Source organism: Sceloporus undulatus, chromosome 6 (genome assembly GCF_019175285.1).
Source record: "Sceloporus undulatus isolate JIND9_A2432 ecotype Alabama chromosome 6, SceUnd_v1.1, whole genome shotgun sequence".
NCBI classification, from domain to species: Eukaryota; Metazoa; Chordata; class Lepidosauria; order Squamata; family Phrynosomatidae; genus Sceloporus; species Sceloporus undulatus.
The window spans coordinates 118967901-118983615 of record NC_056527.1 but is presented as its reverse complement, the minus strand read 5'-3'; the positions used below and the strand labels follow the sequence as shown (position 1 = coordinate 118983615).

The window sequence follows — 15715 nt, the reverse complement described above, 5'->3', positions numbered from 1 at the left end:
GCACAGGAGATTTCTGCAAACAGCATTGCAGCACATGGGAGCCGTGGGAAGAGATGGTGAGGGGTTTCCCCTCCATGTCTCTGTTTCTCCACATCACCTCTGCCCAGCCTGTTTAAGGCCAGGGATCAGTGAGGAAACTGGCCAGAAGTCATGGAAACTTCCCTCCTCAGCATCTCTGCCCAGCCAGAGTTCAGAGGACAGGCCAGCCAAAGCCATGGCAAAGGATTTCTCTGCATCACCTCTGTCCAGCCTGAAACGGCCAAGGTCAAAGAGGCAAGCCAGCCAGAAGACACAGGAAAAGGGTGAGTCCTTCCTCATGGGCCTCCATCTCTGTCTCCATTGGGGCCAGAGCCTTTTTGCCTTAGCTGGAACAGCCTAAGACATAAGATGAGCACATGGTTCTACCTCCTTTGTGCAAACTGTTATCAGCCATAGCACTTCTCATTAAGAGCATAAGCTTTAACAATACAGATTCATTTAAATGCTAATAGACAGGGTGACTCAAACAAGGAGAAGGCCTCTGGTCACTCAGCAGACCTCTAATGCTTACATGCATTGAGGATCTTTGGTAAAAACATCTCATGAGAGGTGATAGATGTATTGGATCAAGGTGACCAACCAAGCTCCACTTTATTGTCATAAGGGTTATGTTCCTGTTATAAAACACAGGGAATCTCAGTCAGCTAGCCTCAAAAGATGTGGCTCCCCTTGCCTTCCCTTCTTTCATAGGAGAGATGTCTGTTAAAGGGAAGAAACTAAAATAATAAGAAGGCCTGCTGATGGTCTTGCCATTCAACTGCTTCCTGACTTGGATAGACCTGTTGTAACAAGGTCTATCTTGCATATGATGAATTGGGCTCAAGGCCATGAAGGTTCATGCTGCCAATCTCGTTCTTTTAGTGGTCTCAGGAAGCTACAAAATTCCTTTGCATATTGGTGGGCATGCTTTGATTGTGATTTCCTGCATGTCAGGGGGTTGGACTTGATGGCCCTTGTGGTCTCATCCAGCTCCATGATTCTGTGATTTTATTGTTATAAGGTTAGCTGCTCTGTGGCTGAGTGTCTTATCCCTGTCTGGGTTTTCATGCCAAGGTCTGGTCCAAAAAACACCATTGTCCACTGCCTTCTGAGGCTGGGAAAATGGACTTCCCAGTGCCTGTGCCTTGTTTTCTGCTAGCACATGTGCTCAGATTTAATATATCATACAGCTCCATATAGACACTTACACCAGCCACCTATATGCCCACAGCTTGTGTGTGTGTGTGTGTGTATTCCCCCCCCCAAAAAAAAACCCAAGAAAACCAATCTGATTTTACTATTTTATACAGGAGACTCCATTTGACTATTCCATTATATTTTATGTGACTTGAGCTTCCATGGATTTGGTATCCATGCAAAGTCCTAAATCCAACTCCAGTACATATCAAGGGCCCATTATACTATTTAAAATTTAGGTTTGTGTTCCTTTGACAGATCCTTTTTGTGGAGAAGATTCTCTCCTCGAAATTAGATACCAGAGTGCTATCCTTGCCAAGCCCTCTGTTCCCATTTCATGACTCCTTAATCAGCAGTTCATTCAGCCGGGAGACCCCTCAGCCTTCATACAGGCTGATGATAGTCTGCTACATGGAGTTGGGGTGATTTTTGAAGCCTCTAGACAAGTTCATCCTCAGATGAAATCAGACTTAATTCTGACCACATGCCCTGTTAACACAGAGTGCATCCACGCTTCTGCATGGACTCACCAATGTCTGCGAGGTAAAGGTTAATCCAGTGTCTCTCTTGCCTAACCATGGGATTAGTCTTATTTTACACAGGTTCACAGATGTTCCAGTAAAGAACTGCACATTGTTTTGAAATATTAGTTGGAGGTCAGACATTAACATTCCTCTTTCAGAGCAGTAAGTCTTAATTGCTACAAGTGAAATCACCTTAATATCACCTTCATTGCTATAACCAGTTGACAAGGTGATCAGTGATCGGCTGGAAGCTGCCATAGGTCCAGATTAGATCAGGCTCTATTCTGATTGATGACATCATCCACCATAATCCACCTTTTAGACAAGTTCTCATTGGCTGCTTCAGGTTTTCAGTGGCTGACCTGCTATAGTCCATCCAAGATGGCATTAAAAAAGAGACTAAGACCCAACATGGTTATAAGGCAGGTGTCTGCTATCACATCAGTTCTGCTCCATATGAGAGCAGCTAGAATGGCGGCCATCCTCACATGAAGAGGCTGTTGAGGGGAGTTTCCAACAGGGCCAGCCCACCAGACATCGTTTTCCATCTTGGAACACGGTCTTAGAGGCTCTGACGGTTGGGCCGATCCAGTTCCTTCGGGAGGCCTCCCTCAAACACCTCTCCCTCAAGGCCATCTTTCCCATGGCCATTCCCTCCGCCAGATGGGTGTCAGAGCTGGGCCCCTGTCGGTACGTAAAGACTTGTGTATTTTTAGGCCAGTCTCAGTGTGCCTTCATCCAGACCCCTACCTTCATGCCTAAGGTCAACTCAGCCTTTCAGTTATCACAGGACATTCTCCTGCCTTCATTCTGCCCTGATCCTAAGAAGGACTTGGCACACATTGGATGTGCGCAGAGCCCTCAAAATCTACATCAAGAGGACTTCAACCTTAAGGTCATCTGAGATGTTGTTCATTTCCTTTCTCCCGGGCTCTTTGGGGTGCAAGCTATCTGCCTCAACTCTGAGTAGGTGGATCAGGTCTTGTATTCAAGAGAGCTACTGAATTCTTGATCTCACTTCACCCAAGGGGGTGATGGCGCACTTAACCAGGAGTGCATCGACCTCTGCGGCCCTGGCCACTAGCGCCTCCCTGTCAGATATTTGCAGGGCGGCCACATATAAGTCGCCTTCGACCTTCATAAGACATTACAAACTGGATGTGTCTCAGTCCGCTGAGGCGTTTGCAAGGAGGGTCCTCCAACAGATTGTGTCGGTGCCCACAGTCTCCTAGCAGCACTTCGCTGCCGGTTCGAGAGGGCTTTTGTAAATCCCAGAATACAGGCGGTTAGGACCCTGTCTGCTGGGAAAACGAACGTTGGTACTTACCCGTAATACGTTCATTTCCAGCAGACGAGGGTCCTAGCATCCTGCCCACCCGGGTGCTGCCTGCAGCCTCCGACCCTGCCTGCCTCTTGGTGGACCTGCCTTGTTCTTCTGGTTGCTGGATTGGTTTTTCTGAGTTCTTGTTTGTTCTTGGACTAGTTTTTTCTAAGGTGTTCTAGTTAACCCTTAACTGATGTTACTAAAGTTCAGTTCCTTACTACTCGCTTGGCTTGTTATTGACTGAGGCCCGGGGGGCTAGCTCTTCCCTATATAGGGGCCAGTCTTTTGTTTATTGTTCCTGCCTACAGGAGCAAATAGGAGGAGCTAAACCCAGAATACAAGATGCTAGGACCCTCATCTGCTGGAAATGAACGTATCACGGGTAAGTACCAACGTTCGTTTCTCCCCCCCAACAGGACGAATTCCGGACTTGGTTCCGGATCCAGGTCTGTTCCCTCTCGGCCCCCGGATCTGACCCGTTGGGTTTCCCCCAGCTGTCGGAGAGCAAGAGGCCCCTGTGCCAGGCCGTCCCACTGGAGGACTGGGATTGTGAGGAGGGACTTCTGAGCCCCCCCGGCTTCAGGGAGCAGACAGAGGTGAGCTGGTGAGTGGGAAGGAGGCCGGACACCTCCTTGGCCGCAGTGGGCTCACCGAGGCCCTCCTTCTCCTCCTAGGTCCGCTTCTTTGTCCACCACAACACCCGCTACTTCTGGAACGTGGAATCCCAGTCTTTCCAGAGGCTTACGGCCCTGGATTGCAGGCTGCCTTTCTCTTCCCTGCACACCATCCACGGGAGTGGCCTCCCTCGCGGCACCCAGGACTACCGGTAAGTAGGGTTAGGAGGAGATCCAGCTGGTGATGGTGGGACTTTGTGGGCAAGCCCACGCTGTAGTGGAAGTCTCTTCTGTCTACAGAGCGTAAAGGGAACAGCTGCAGCAGATGGGTGGGCAGGTGGCTAGCTGAGAGAGACCACCTCCTGCAGGTGTCCTCTCTGATTCTAGTCCTCTGTCCTCAGGAGACTTTTCTATGGCGCCAACCAAATTGATGTGCAAGTGCCTTCCCTCCCCAAACTCCTCATCAAGGAGGTAAGTTTCTCCCTCATGTTACACAATCCCCGTCTTTGAGACCCCTGACTGTTCCGACACTGTTGTCATTTTGCTGCTGGCTAAAAACATAACTGTTTACTAAATACCTTTGGGGCATGACTGATCTTACTTAAATTTGCATGTGTTTTAGCTGCTTTTAAGCTCTTCTGTTTTCACTATTAAATTGTTCCTTCAGTCTTTAAAATAGTCTTAAGATTTATTGTTTTAAACTGGTTAAATTGATTTTTTTGTGTGCCACCCTGAGGTGATAGAATCATACAGTCACTGAAAACAGCCCCTTACCTTGCAGGAGTGCACAGTTAAAGTACTCCCAAGAGATGGCCATCTCACCTATGTGTAAAGGCCTCAAAAGAAGGGGATTCCACCATCCCAGCCGTTCCCTTAGTCAAGAGATTCTTCCTAATCTTTAGCTGGAATCGTTTTTTCTTTTTTTGTAATTTGAATCTATTGGTTTGTGTCCTGGTTTTGGAAGCAGCAGAAAACAAACTTGCTCCATGTCTTCTATAAAATATTCCTTCAGATATTGAAAGATGGTTGAATCGTATCCCTTCTCAAGCTTCTCATCTCCTGAGTAAACATATCCAGCTCCCTGAGCTGTTCCTCATAATGCCCTTCTCTGAACATGTTTCAGTTTGTCAATATTCTTCTTGGACTGTCCTTGGATCCTCATATGTGGAGCACATAAATATTTTTAATAAAAGCAATAAATAAGTGTTGGCATCCTTTGTGCAAACCTTGGCTGCCATCTGGTCCTGAGGTCTTCCCCTTGCCAGGAGGGCAGTCTCCCTAACCCACCTTTGCTTCTCTTTCCTTCCCAGGTGTTGAATCCCTTCTACATTTTCCAAGTCTTCAGCATGGTGCTGTGGTCCCTGGACAACTATTACCTGTATGCCTCAGCCATCCTCTTCATGTCCCTCGTCTCCATCTGCTCCTCCCTCTACACCATCCGGAAGGTATGTCAGAGGAATGGGGGAGAGACTGACCTGAGAAGGGCCTGAGAAGTCTTTGGCTAAGAGATCGGGGTGGTCCATCCATGGGGGTGCCAAGAGGGACATTGGTAGGAATGGGTTTTTGGAGACTGGAGCTGAATTTTCTTCTTCCTCTGCTCAGCAATATGTCCTGCTGCATGACATGGTTGCTACGCACAACATCATCCGGGTGACAGTGTACAGGGGGCCGCATGGTGAGTAAGCAGCAGAGGAGATGCCAAGGGGCTATGAGGAGCCTGGACCTGGCCTGGCCCAAACAACTGTAAGAATTATAAGAGTTGGAAGAGAAACGCCAAGGGCCTTGTAGTCAAGCCCATAACCGTGCAGAAACCACAGTTGAAACAGCCTGAGAGGTGGGCCATCTAACTTCTGTTTAAGAATTTCCAAAAGAAGAAACACCTGAAAGTTCTTTCCCATGTTTAGCCAGAATCTCCTCTGTCTTGTAACTTTGAATCCATCGATTCATATTCTATGCCATAGAGCAGCAGAAACCAGGTTTCCTCCACCTTCCATGGCATAACAGCCCTTCAAGATGTTTAAAGACAGCTGAATGTGGCCTTGCTGATGCACAGCAAGGAAGTTTTTGGAGGCTGTGACTTCCAGGATCCTCCTCACCAGACTTTGTGTTTCCCTTGCAGAGACAGAGGAGATCTTCTCCACAGAGCTGGTGCCAGGTGACGTTCTGCTGGTTCCTCCAGAAGGGCTGACTGTGCCGTGCGATGCGGTGCTGCTGAGCGGCACCGCCATTGCCAACGAGAGCATGCTCACTGGTACGGGGGCCAGGCCTCTGGCCTTGTGGGGGTGGAGTAGGGTGGTGGAGGGGCAGCCACTTTCCTTTGGCGCTGATCTCTTCCCACCTTCAGGAGAGAGCGTCCCTGTGACAAAGGCAGCCCTGCCTGACCCATCCCGAGCGGCAAATGGCCCCCACCAGGATCCAGCCTATGACCCAGAGGAGCATAAGCGCCACACACTCTTCTGCGGCACCTCCGTCATCCAAACACGGTACTACTCTGGGGAGCCTGTTCGGGCGCTGGTCATCCGGACAGGTAATAACAGCTGTGTGTGGAGACACCAGGCCCTGACCCTGGCTCAGGAGGGGGAGAGTGGCAGCTGGCGGGAGAATTGGTGCAGCCTCTGGCTTTTTCTCCCCACCAGGTTTCTCCACCTCCAAGGGGCAGCTGGTTTGCTCCATCTTGTTCCCAAAACCAACCGATTTCCGCCTGTACAGAGATGCCTACCGCTTCCTCCTCTGTCTGGTGGGCGTAGCTGGGATTGGCATGTTGTATTCGGTGATCCGCAGCGTGCGGCAGGCGGTGAGTGCTCCTGCGGTGTGGGGCAGGCGGCCCAGTTGAATCTGGATGGTGCCACTAGCAAAGGCTGGTGGTAGGAAGGGCACAGAGGACTCTCTGGAGGTCAGCCTGCCAAGTGGTCGGAACACTTCTGTTATTTCCTGTCACAAAGATGCCTGAATGGTCATATCTAGATTCTTTTTTTAAGTGCCTGAGAGAAGGGAGGTTAAACCCAGATTCCACCCACCCACCCACCCACCCTCTCTCTTTCTCCTCCCCCCCTTCTGTCTTCACTACTAGGAACCAGTTGGCCGTATCATACTGGAATCCCTGGACATCCTGACCATCACGGTCCCTCCTGCTTTGCCAGCAGCCATGACAGCCGGGGTGGTGTATGCCCAGCGTCGCCTGCGCAGGGGGCACATCTTCTCCATCAGCCCCCAGCGCATTAACGTCTGTGGGCAGATCAACCTGATGTGTTTTGACAAGGTGGGGCTGCTTCTCTTTCATTCTTCTAGCCCCCAAGCCCTCTCCCTCCTTGTCTTGCGCCTGATTGCTAATGGGATCTGGTTTGCTTTTTGCAGACTGGGACCCTGACTGAGGATGGACTAGATTTCTGGGGTTTCGTACAAGCTCAGGATGGCTGGTGAGTGAAGGAAGGAAGATGGAGGGCTCTCCTTGCTATCGCTTTTCACTGCCCACCTGGGGAGGACTAGGAATATCCCTTCTTGTTGGAGATGGAGGGTGGTGCACCACTGCATGGTTCAACAGTTGGTATTTCATAGAATTGGCTCCACAATGAACTTCTTTGGAAGTACTTCTTTGGAAGTAGATATACACTGGGCCATCCCTACTGTAGAGGTTGTGGCCATTGCATGATGTTAGGATAGGTCCCCACAGGGCATGCTTCTCCATAGGCCTAATATTTTACCCCAAACTTTCTGTGTGGGCTGCATCCCCCCCCCCCAAAAAAGCCCTAATATCTGTTTGCTTCTGCAGTCACTCTCAAAATGGTGACAGGAAGAGATATGCCTTCTCTTCCTGTCACCATTTTGAAAGCAGCCTCAGAAGGAAACAGGTATTTGGGGATGTACGGGGTTCTTGGTCACTTTGGGTGGGGGAATTCCCCCCCCCCATGTTTTTATTTGAGAGGTCTCCTATGGGATTCTAAAAAAAAAATTGACCAAAGACCATGTCAATTTTTAATGAAAAATTGGGTCATGGGGAGCTTTGGAGGACTGGTGGGTGCGGCAGGGCCGACAAAGTGGGGTGAGGGCAGTTTACTCATCCTGTCATAGGATCTGGTTTAAAAACAAAATTGTGAAATATTCAAGAGGGTTGGCAACCCAGCTATCTTGTCTCTGTTGACAACCTGACCATCCCACCTATAAGGTTCCTTTTAGTCACTTATTCTGCATTGGTTCCTGTGAGTTCATCTGTTCCCATCTGACTCCGTATCAGAGGAGCTCTGTTTTCCCCTGGCTGTTGGTCTCTGAAAAGTGTGCTCCTTTCCTTCATTCTTGTGTCCCTCTTTTCTCAGCTTTCTCCCACCTGGACAGGACCTCCGTTCCCCCTCCCTGACCAGCTCACCCTTTGTCGCTGCCATGGCTGCCTGCCACTCACTCACCACCATCGGGGGGACGGCTCTCAGGAGACCCTCTGGACCTCAAGATGTTTGAGGCCACTGGCTGGGTAAGGATTGGTTGCAGGGAGGGTGAAGAGGTGGGCAAGCTGAGACTTTGGTAGTTCCATCTGTCCTTAATGGTTTACAGGAGGGTCATGGCCGCACCACTTTGGTGTGTTTTGGCTCCACAAGCCTGCAAACCTGTAGCATTCACTGATAGATACTTTTAAAAACATGCATATATCTTCAGTGCACTTGAATCAGGTGAAGGGGAGTTAACTGTTTTCTAACTACATTGGTGAGTGGCATTACCTGTTATAAGTTCCTTTTTAAAAAAAAGTAACATCCAAAGTGTGGCACGTCAATCCTCCTTCTTCTGCACAGGTTCTAGAAGAGCCCACTTTGGAGGAAACGGCCCGCCACGACCAAATTCAGCCCACGGTTGTACACCCTCCTGACCAGGAGCCTCCAGAAAGCCCCAAGGGAGCCCCTGAGGATGAGGTGAGTAGGAGCTGTGCAACCATGAAACCTCCCCCCCTTCTTCCTGATGTTGCTGCTGTTATTATTATTACACTCGTCCCTCCACATTCACTGGGGTTAGGGGCACAGGACCCCCGTGAATATGGAAAAATCGCAAATGACAGAAACACAATGTTTTCACCTGAGAAAACACCTCTCTAGGAATCTCTAGGTCCTCTAGTGCGACTCTGGTCAACATCTGCCAGGCATTGACCATAGAATTGCGCTGGAGGAGCTACAAATGCCTATTGGAGTGTTCTCTCTAGGAATCTCTTAAGTCCTTCAGTGCAACATTTGGTTAAAGTTGACCATAGAGTTGCTCTGGAGGACCTAGATATTCTTAGAGAGAGCATATTAATAAAATCCATGATTAATCAAATGCGCAAAAGTCAAAACCACAAATGTGGAAGGGACGAGTGTATTTTTATTTATGCTGTGCCTTTCCCCTCAAATTGGGACCTTGGTGGCTTAACAAATCAAAATGATTAGGATATAGTTAAAACATGGGAAAGATCAACATTGAAATATAATTGAACTGCCAACAATATTAAAGCAGTTTAAAACATACACTTGAAATAACACAGCCCCCTGGAAGGATGGAACCTCTGGGCCAGCTTCCTCATTCTGATGGGGGCAGAGGGCAAGTTGAGGCAGGGAGCTAATAGGCATCCAGTGGGTTTTAAGTCAGGAATCGTTCAGGCTTTTTAAAATTTCATTTGCCTACCAGATGAATATTTCATCCACCAAATCACTCTTCCCCATCTCCACTTCCCTGCTGCTGCTGCTGCTGCTGCCGCCGCCATATCTCTTCTTAGTTTCTGGTCAAAACAGTCAAAGCATTGTGGGGTGGTCCAGTTTGATCATAAACAATGATTCTGTAGGCATACATGTACACCTCTGAACTGTGAGAGTTTCCAGAGAGAGGAGCCCCCAGGACAAATTAGCTTGCAGTGGGTCTCAGTCTTTTGGTCCACTGTGTGTTCTGGAATTCATCTCCAGAATTCCTGGCCAGCTGCCATTCTGGCTGGGACTTGTGGAGTGGAGGTCCAAAAGATACAGAGGGCTGACGTACGAGAATAATTAAACTAGATGACCATGCTTTAAAAAGAGAAGCCCTCCCACTGCAATTGCCAGAAAGAATTATTGGTTGCCCATATGGAAGATTCTTCTGAAATTTCAAAAAATGTAATCTCCAAATCCACTCCCCTCAGTTCTGACTTTCCTCTTTCCTTTCAGGAGCTAATGGAGTTGATGGTGAGTAAACCTAGCGTTTGCCTCACACCCAGCCCTCATATATACCACGTTCCCTTTTTTGGGGAAACCCATAGGTGCCTTGACTTACTGCCTCCTGCTTTCCTTGCTCACCCCTTCTCTCCCGCCCTACTACCCCTTGCAGAAAGTCTACCAAATTGGCCTCCTGGTGCAGTTCCCCTTCTCCTCTGCCTTGCAGCGCATGAGCGTTGTGACCCGCACGCTGGGTGAGAAGCGTCTGATGGTTTACATGAAGGGAGCCCCAGAGACTGTGGGCAGCCTCTGCCACAAGGAGACGGGTGAGTTGCTTCCAGGGAGGTTTTTGAGTGGAGGTGGGATGAGAGGGAGAGGGGCAGGAGCTTGATGTAAGCCACTTTGAACCCCAATCTTAGGGGAAAGGTGCAATATAAATAAAGATGACAATGACAATGATGACAATACCAGCAAGTTTCAATTTAGATTAAGGTTATGTTCCTGGACTCATGTAAATTGAGATTGGCATAAATTAAGGGAGGCAGTTCCATAAGAAATCATTGGAGACCAGTGGGGTGTGTTCTGATGGAGCTGGGCCATTTTACTCAACCCACAACCCAATTTTCAAAGAAGGTTAAAGTACAAAACATCAGAGCTTACCTTTTCCAGGCTAGAAAAAACCCTCCCTTCCAGATGCTATGAATCCAGTTGCTCAGACACACTCCCAAGCAAGCAGGAAACCCCTTCCAAAATTCTTAAGATAGTGGTTTCTTCATCATCCTCCCCATGCCTAGCCTTCTAAGCAGGTAAAGGAAACCCTTTCTTCCATACAACAGCAAGGTTCAAGTTTCTTCCTCCCCATTACATTCACCCTTCAAAGCAGGCAAAGGAAATCCCTTCCTTTCAGCAATGCCAGTTGTTTCTCTCCTCATTCATTCATTCATCCATTTTTTCCTGGAGAAGTGTCTCAAATTTGAAATGTTGTAAATTGGGACAACGCAAATTGAGACCGGCCTCTAACCGAGTGGCTGTTTAGACCACAAAGGACACAGGAGAACTTCTTGGTTGTCTCTCACTATGATGGGGAAGAAAATCACTGGCTTCAGGTGGAGAAGGGGGGAAGGAGAGCAGAAAGAACTCTGCAGGACCCTTGGGTGCTTCCCCTCTGATTCTCTCAATTGCGGGAGCGTGTTCTTCCCAAACATTTACAGAGAAAGTACTGCTCAGTTTGGCCTTTGGGTAAACAATAGGAAAGCAAAATGGGTCTGGGGTGGTGGTTTGAAGACTAAAGATGCAAGAGCCCCATTTCTATGGGTCAGGAGGCATCTGTGCCAGGGAACTCCAGGGCTTAATGGGCGGTATAACACCTGCCCTGATGCCCAATGGCAAATTTCAGTTCCAGAGAACTTCTCTACTGTGCTGGAATCCTACACACGGCGAGGGCTGCGGGTCATTGCGCTGGCGAGGCGGAGGCTGGAAAGCAAGTACACATGGCACAAGGTCCAGCACATCAGCAGGTTGGTTTCTTTTCAGCCTCCTCCCTATAGGCCCCTGGGGGTCTTCACAGACCTCCCCACATGCCCCTCCATCCTTCTCTTCTCTGCAGAGACATCATTGAGAGCGGCATGGACTTCCTGGGGCTGGTCATGCTCCAGAACAAACTGAAGCCTGAGACGGTGCCGGTGCTGGCAGAGCTGCGGAGGGCCTGCATCCGCCCAGTCATGGTGACAGGTGTGCTGGGATGGCAGGGGAAGTGGAGGTGGGATGGGAGAATGACAGGAAGGTGTCCTGGCTGAATTGCAGGTATATCTTAGGTCATGTTCATCAGCTGTGCCCTTTCTTGGGGAAGGCAGATGTGGCCACAGTGGTTCTTGCCTTAGTTACCTCCCATTAAGACTACTATGATGTGCTCAATGTGGAACTATCCTTGAAAAGTTCATATAACATTGGTTCTGCAAAAAGTGCACTGGGTTGCAATTTGCTTCCCAGCTCAATTCAAGGTGCCGGCATTGGCCTACAAAGCCCTCAATAACTTGGGCCCCCAATATCTGAAAGACCAGTGCCTCCCATATGAGCCTGCCAGAAATTTGAGGTTTTCAGAGGGGCCCTGTTGTGTATCCTCACAACTCATAAAGTTGGGTTGGTGGATGCATGTAACAGGGTTTTCTCTCTAGCAGCACATTTGCTGTGGACCTCTCTGCCACAGGAAGTGAGGCTGGCCCCATTCCTTTTAAGCTTCTGGTGGACAGCCAGAGCATGGAGACAGTAAGATCAGATAGAATCTCATTATTTTCCATTATTTAGGCTGAGGACAAGGAGGGCAGAAGGGCTGGGGGATCATAAAAAGTCTATAAAAAGGAGTTTCTTTGTCAAGGGCTTTGTTAACTGGGGCATGCCTATATAAATATGTTCCCTGCTGGGTCCTAGGTATAGGGGCTAATGAGAAAAGGAGGCAGATGACAGAGATGGCAGTAGTGAAGGGATTTCTTTCAGGGGATTTCTTATTAGGACTCCCCACCAGCAACTTTAGACACCCATCCTATCCCCTTCTTTTGGGGAGGGCTGATCTGATGATGGTCAGTCTTGGCTCTTTGGGGAGGGGGTTATTATCTCAGAGCAGTAAGAGGGGGATTGGGGCCTGAGGAATGCCTGGGATGCTCAGCCTGTCCATGGGAAGCTGTCTTACTGTGATGGTGTTCTTCTCTCCGCCATGGCCCAGGAGATAACCTCTTGACGGCCATTTCGGTGGGCCGTGAGTGTGGCATGATCCCAGCCAAGGGGAAAGTGATTTTGACTGAGGCCCTGCCCCCCAGGGACGGGCAGCCAGCGACCATCAACTGGCAATACACAGACGAACTGCCCGCCCCAGAAATACCCAACAAGGCCAGCAAGCAGGTGAGGCTTCCTGGTTTCTGATTGCCTGCTGACCCAATGACATCTCTGCATTCCTCATGGACTGAAGCAGGGAACAGAGGGTCTTTCGGGAAGTTGAGCTGTTTCCCATCCTGTCTCTGGCATCCCAGGAGATCAAGCTGATGTTAGATGAAGAGGAGCTGCCTCCGGTGCCCCGGCCAGGGATTCCTGAGGTCAGCTACCATTTTGCCATCAGTGGGAAATCCTTCTGTGTCATCTCGGAGCACTTCCCTGACCTGCTGCCCAAGGTGAGCCTCTGCTGACAGTACCACGCTGCTCCTTACTGAGCCCAAAGGTTCCATTCCCAACTTGGCACCTTCCACACTTGTGGTGGACAACACCTCCCATCATCCTCAGTAGTTGTACTGGCTGGAAGGAATGGGCGTTGGAGTGCAACACACCTGGAAGGGTCTAGTTGGGGCTTCTGAAATCTGTGAAGGCAGGATGGAGGGCCACAGAGTGATGAAGTGACATGGTCTATCTGCTTCCTTGGTTCTTACACATGACTTACACTTGAATGGTCCAACTCTGATGCCCAACCCAGGCTCTCACTTGCCTGAAGCCGCTGTCTCTTTCATTGGTGTGTTACAGCTGCTGCTCTGTGGCACCATCTATGCCCGCATGGCCCCCGACCAGAAGACGCAACTGGTGGAATCCCTGCAGAAAATGGAGTGAGTGCCCAGCCATGTCTCAGCAAGCCGATTGCCAGGCCTCTTTTGGGGTGGAGGAAGGGTCCATTTTCTTCAGGGTGGAAGGAACAACTCTCCTTCCCTCCTTCCTCACTAACATGTCTTCTGTCTTTCAGCTACTACGTGGGCATGTGCGGGGATGGAGCCAATGACTGTGGAGTAAGTTGTTAGTCCGTCTGCACCACATTGCTTGGCGCACCCACGCATGCGTCTCCTCAGCCCCTCAGATGGTCACCAAAAAGGCCTTCTTCCTAGTTTTTATCTCTTTATTCATGTATTTAATTTATAGCTCATCTGTTTCCCAAGGTGGGACGTAACAGTGTTTCACAACATATATTAAAAACAAAGCAAAACTAATAAATAATTATTATGATAAACATATTTAACATTTGAATCAGTTTTAAAATGACAGTGAAAATAAAACTACTGCACACACTTCTCTTCAAATAAACCAATCCACGGGAACTAGTTAACAGTCTGGACAGCCATGAAGAAAGCCCTACCTTTTGTGTCCTTACCACCTGCAAAGGTGGGATGGGGAGAAAGCCCTCCCCTAGGGTCCCACAGGGGGACACTATAGTCTGACTTTGTGGGGCTAAGCTGGTGAGCCAAAGGAGGGCTCCTCTAGCCCAAGGCCTTTTGCCCTCTCAGTAGCATGGATCTGGGCTGCTTGGTGAGAGTGGTGAGGCAGAGCAAAGGATTCTGGGAGTTGGGATGTGTGTGGGTCAGTGGGCTTAGAGAGCAGGCTCACCTGGAGCCTCCTCCGCATGTGATGGTGGTCAATGCTGCAGCTCTGACCCTTCTCTCTTCCTGTCCCCCACAGGCTCTTAAGCGAGCCCACGCTGGCATCTCCCTCTCGGAGTTAGAGGCCTCCGTGGCTTCACCCTTCACCTCCAAGACCCCAAACATCTCCTGCGTCCCAGACCTCATCCGGTAGGTGGCAGCAGCAGTTGTCTGGGCCTCTTGACTTGGGAGACTCACCTGTGATTCCTGGGGACAGTGCATGCTGGGATTTGTAGTACGCTGTCTTTGGCAGGCAGCAGTCCAACAGCACTCTGTGCGCGTGTGTGTGTCTTTCCCCAGGGAAGGCCGTGCGGCTCTCGTGACCTCCTTCTGCGTCTTCAAGTTCATGGCCCTCTACAGCATCATCCAGTATCTCAGCGTCCTGCTTCTCTACTCGGTGAGCCCTTGCAGGCCCAGCTCCCAGATATTTTCTGACTGTAGTGGGGCTGGGCAAGCAGATGCGATGCTGACCAAAGTAATGGGAATGAAGCCTCCTTTCTTTGTCCTCTCCTCCAGATCCTGCGTAACCTTGGAGACGTGCAATACCTCTTCATCGATGTGGCCATCATCTTGTCTTTGGCCTTCACCAGTAAGTAAGATCTCCTTTTGTGTTTCCAAGACCTGTGGTGTCCTCTTAATCTTGTCGCTGTTGCTTGACTTTGGTCTCCTTTCTAAGCTTGTGGGGTTGAATGGGGCTGCATCTTGTCCAGCCCAGTTTTACCAGGACAGGAATCCACAGCTAAAGCTCCCCTGAGAGAGGGCTATCCATCCTTTGTTTAATGATCTCTAAAGAAGGAACTCTCCTACTAGATTTCTGCAATGCGCTCTACTTGGGGCTACCCTTGTACCAAATTTGGAAGCTTCAATTGGTTCAAAATGCAGCAGCCAGATTGGTCACTGGAACATCTAGGTTTGACCATATAACACCAATACTGAAATCTCTTCACTGGCTGCCAATTAGCTTCCGGGTGAAATACAAGGTGTTGGTTATTAGGCTTTAAAGCCTTACATGGCTCGGGCCCAAGTTACTTGGGAGAGCGCTTCTCCCTATATAATCCGTCCCACACTCTCAGGACATCTGAGTTCTTTCTAGAATATTATAATACCAGGTTAATAACAACTTTACATCAGGCATTCACTGCCGCGGCCCCAAGATTATGGAATGACCTACCGGAAGAGATCCATTTCATTGCTTCTTTAGAGTCCTTTAAGAAGGCACTCAAAACGGATCTCTTCCAGCAGCCTTATCCACTGTATTCCATATAAAAAGGTTATGACGACTGCTCTTCCTTGACTCTGATTGTTGGTTAATGGACGAGTTGTAATTTTTAGAGAACTAATAGGAATTCTTGGTAAATTCAGTGTTAGTATTTTGTTGTTGTATTGATTGTAAATTTTACTAAGTGTCTTTTAAGGTTGTAATCCCGCCTTGATCCGTGGGAGAGGCGGGAGGTATAAATGAACTATATTATTATTATTATTATTATTATTATTATTATTATTATTATTATTATTA

General features: G+C 49.0%; 1 protein-coding gene across 1 annotated transcript in view; it reads left to right on the top strand.

Annotated features, from left to right (window-relative positions):
- Positions 1 to 15715, top strand: part of LOC121934974 (polyamine-transporting ATPase 13A3-like) — a 38552-nt gene that overhangs the window by 12142 nt on the left and 10695 nt on the right. Inside the window, 24 exon segments of the mRNA XM_042475948.1 lie at positions 3480 to 3659; positions 3738 to 3889; positions 4079 to 4148; positions 4988 to 5122; positions 5280 to 5352; positions 5797 to 5928; positions 6022 to 6204; positions 6314 to 6471; positions 6748 to 6936; positions 7032 to 7093; positions 7988 to 8090; positions 8092 to 8139; positions 8456 to 8572; positions 9827 to 9844; positions 9987 to 10140; positions 11211 to 11331; positions 11421 to 11545; positions 12534 to 12709; positions 12838 to 12975; positions 13319 to 13398; positions 13533 to 13575; positions 14240 to 14349; positions 14500 to 14596; positions 14716 to 14788. Coding sequence (XP_042331882.1) covers positions 3480 to 3659; positions 3738 to 3889; positions 4079 to 4148; positions 4988 to 5122; positions 5280 to 5352; positions 5797 to 5928; positions 6022 to 6204; positions 6314 to 6471; positions 6748 to 6936; positions 7032 to 7093; positions 7988 to 8090; positions 8092 to 8139; positions 8456 to 8572; positions 9827 to 9844; positions 9987 to 10140; positions 11211 to 11331; positions 11421 to 11545; positions 12534 to 12709; positions 12838 to 12975; positions 13319 to 13398; positions 13533 to 13575; positions 14240 to 14349; positions 14500 to 14596; positions 14716 to 14788 — 2737 coding nt within the window.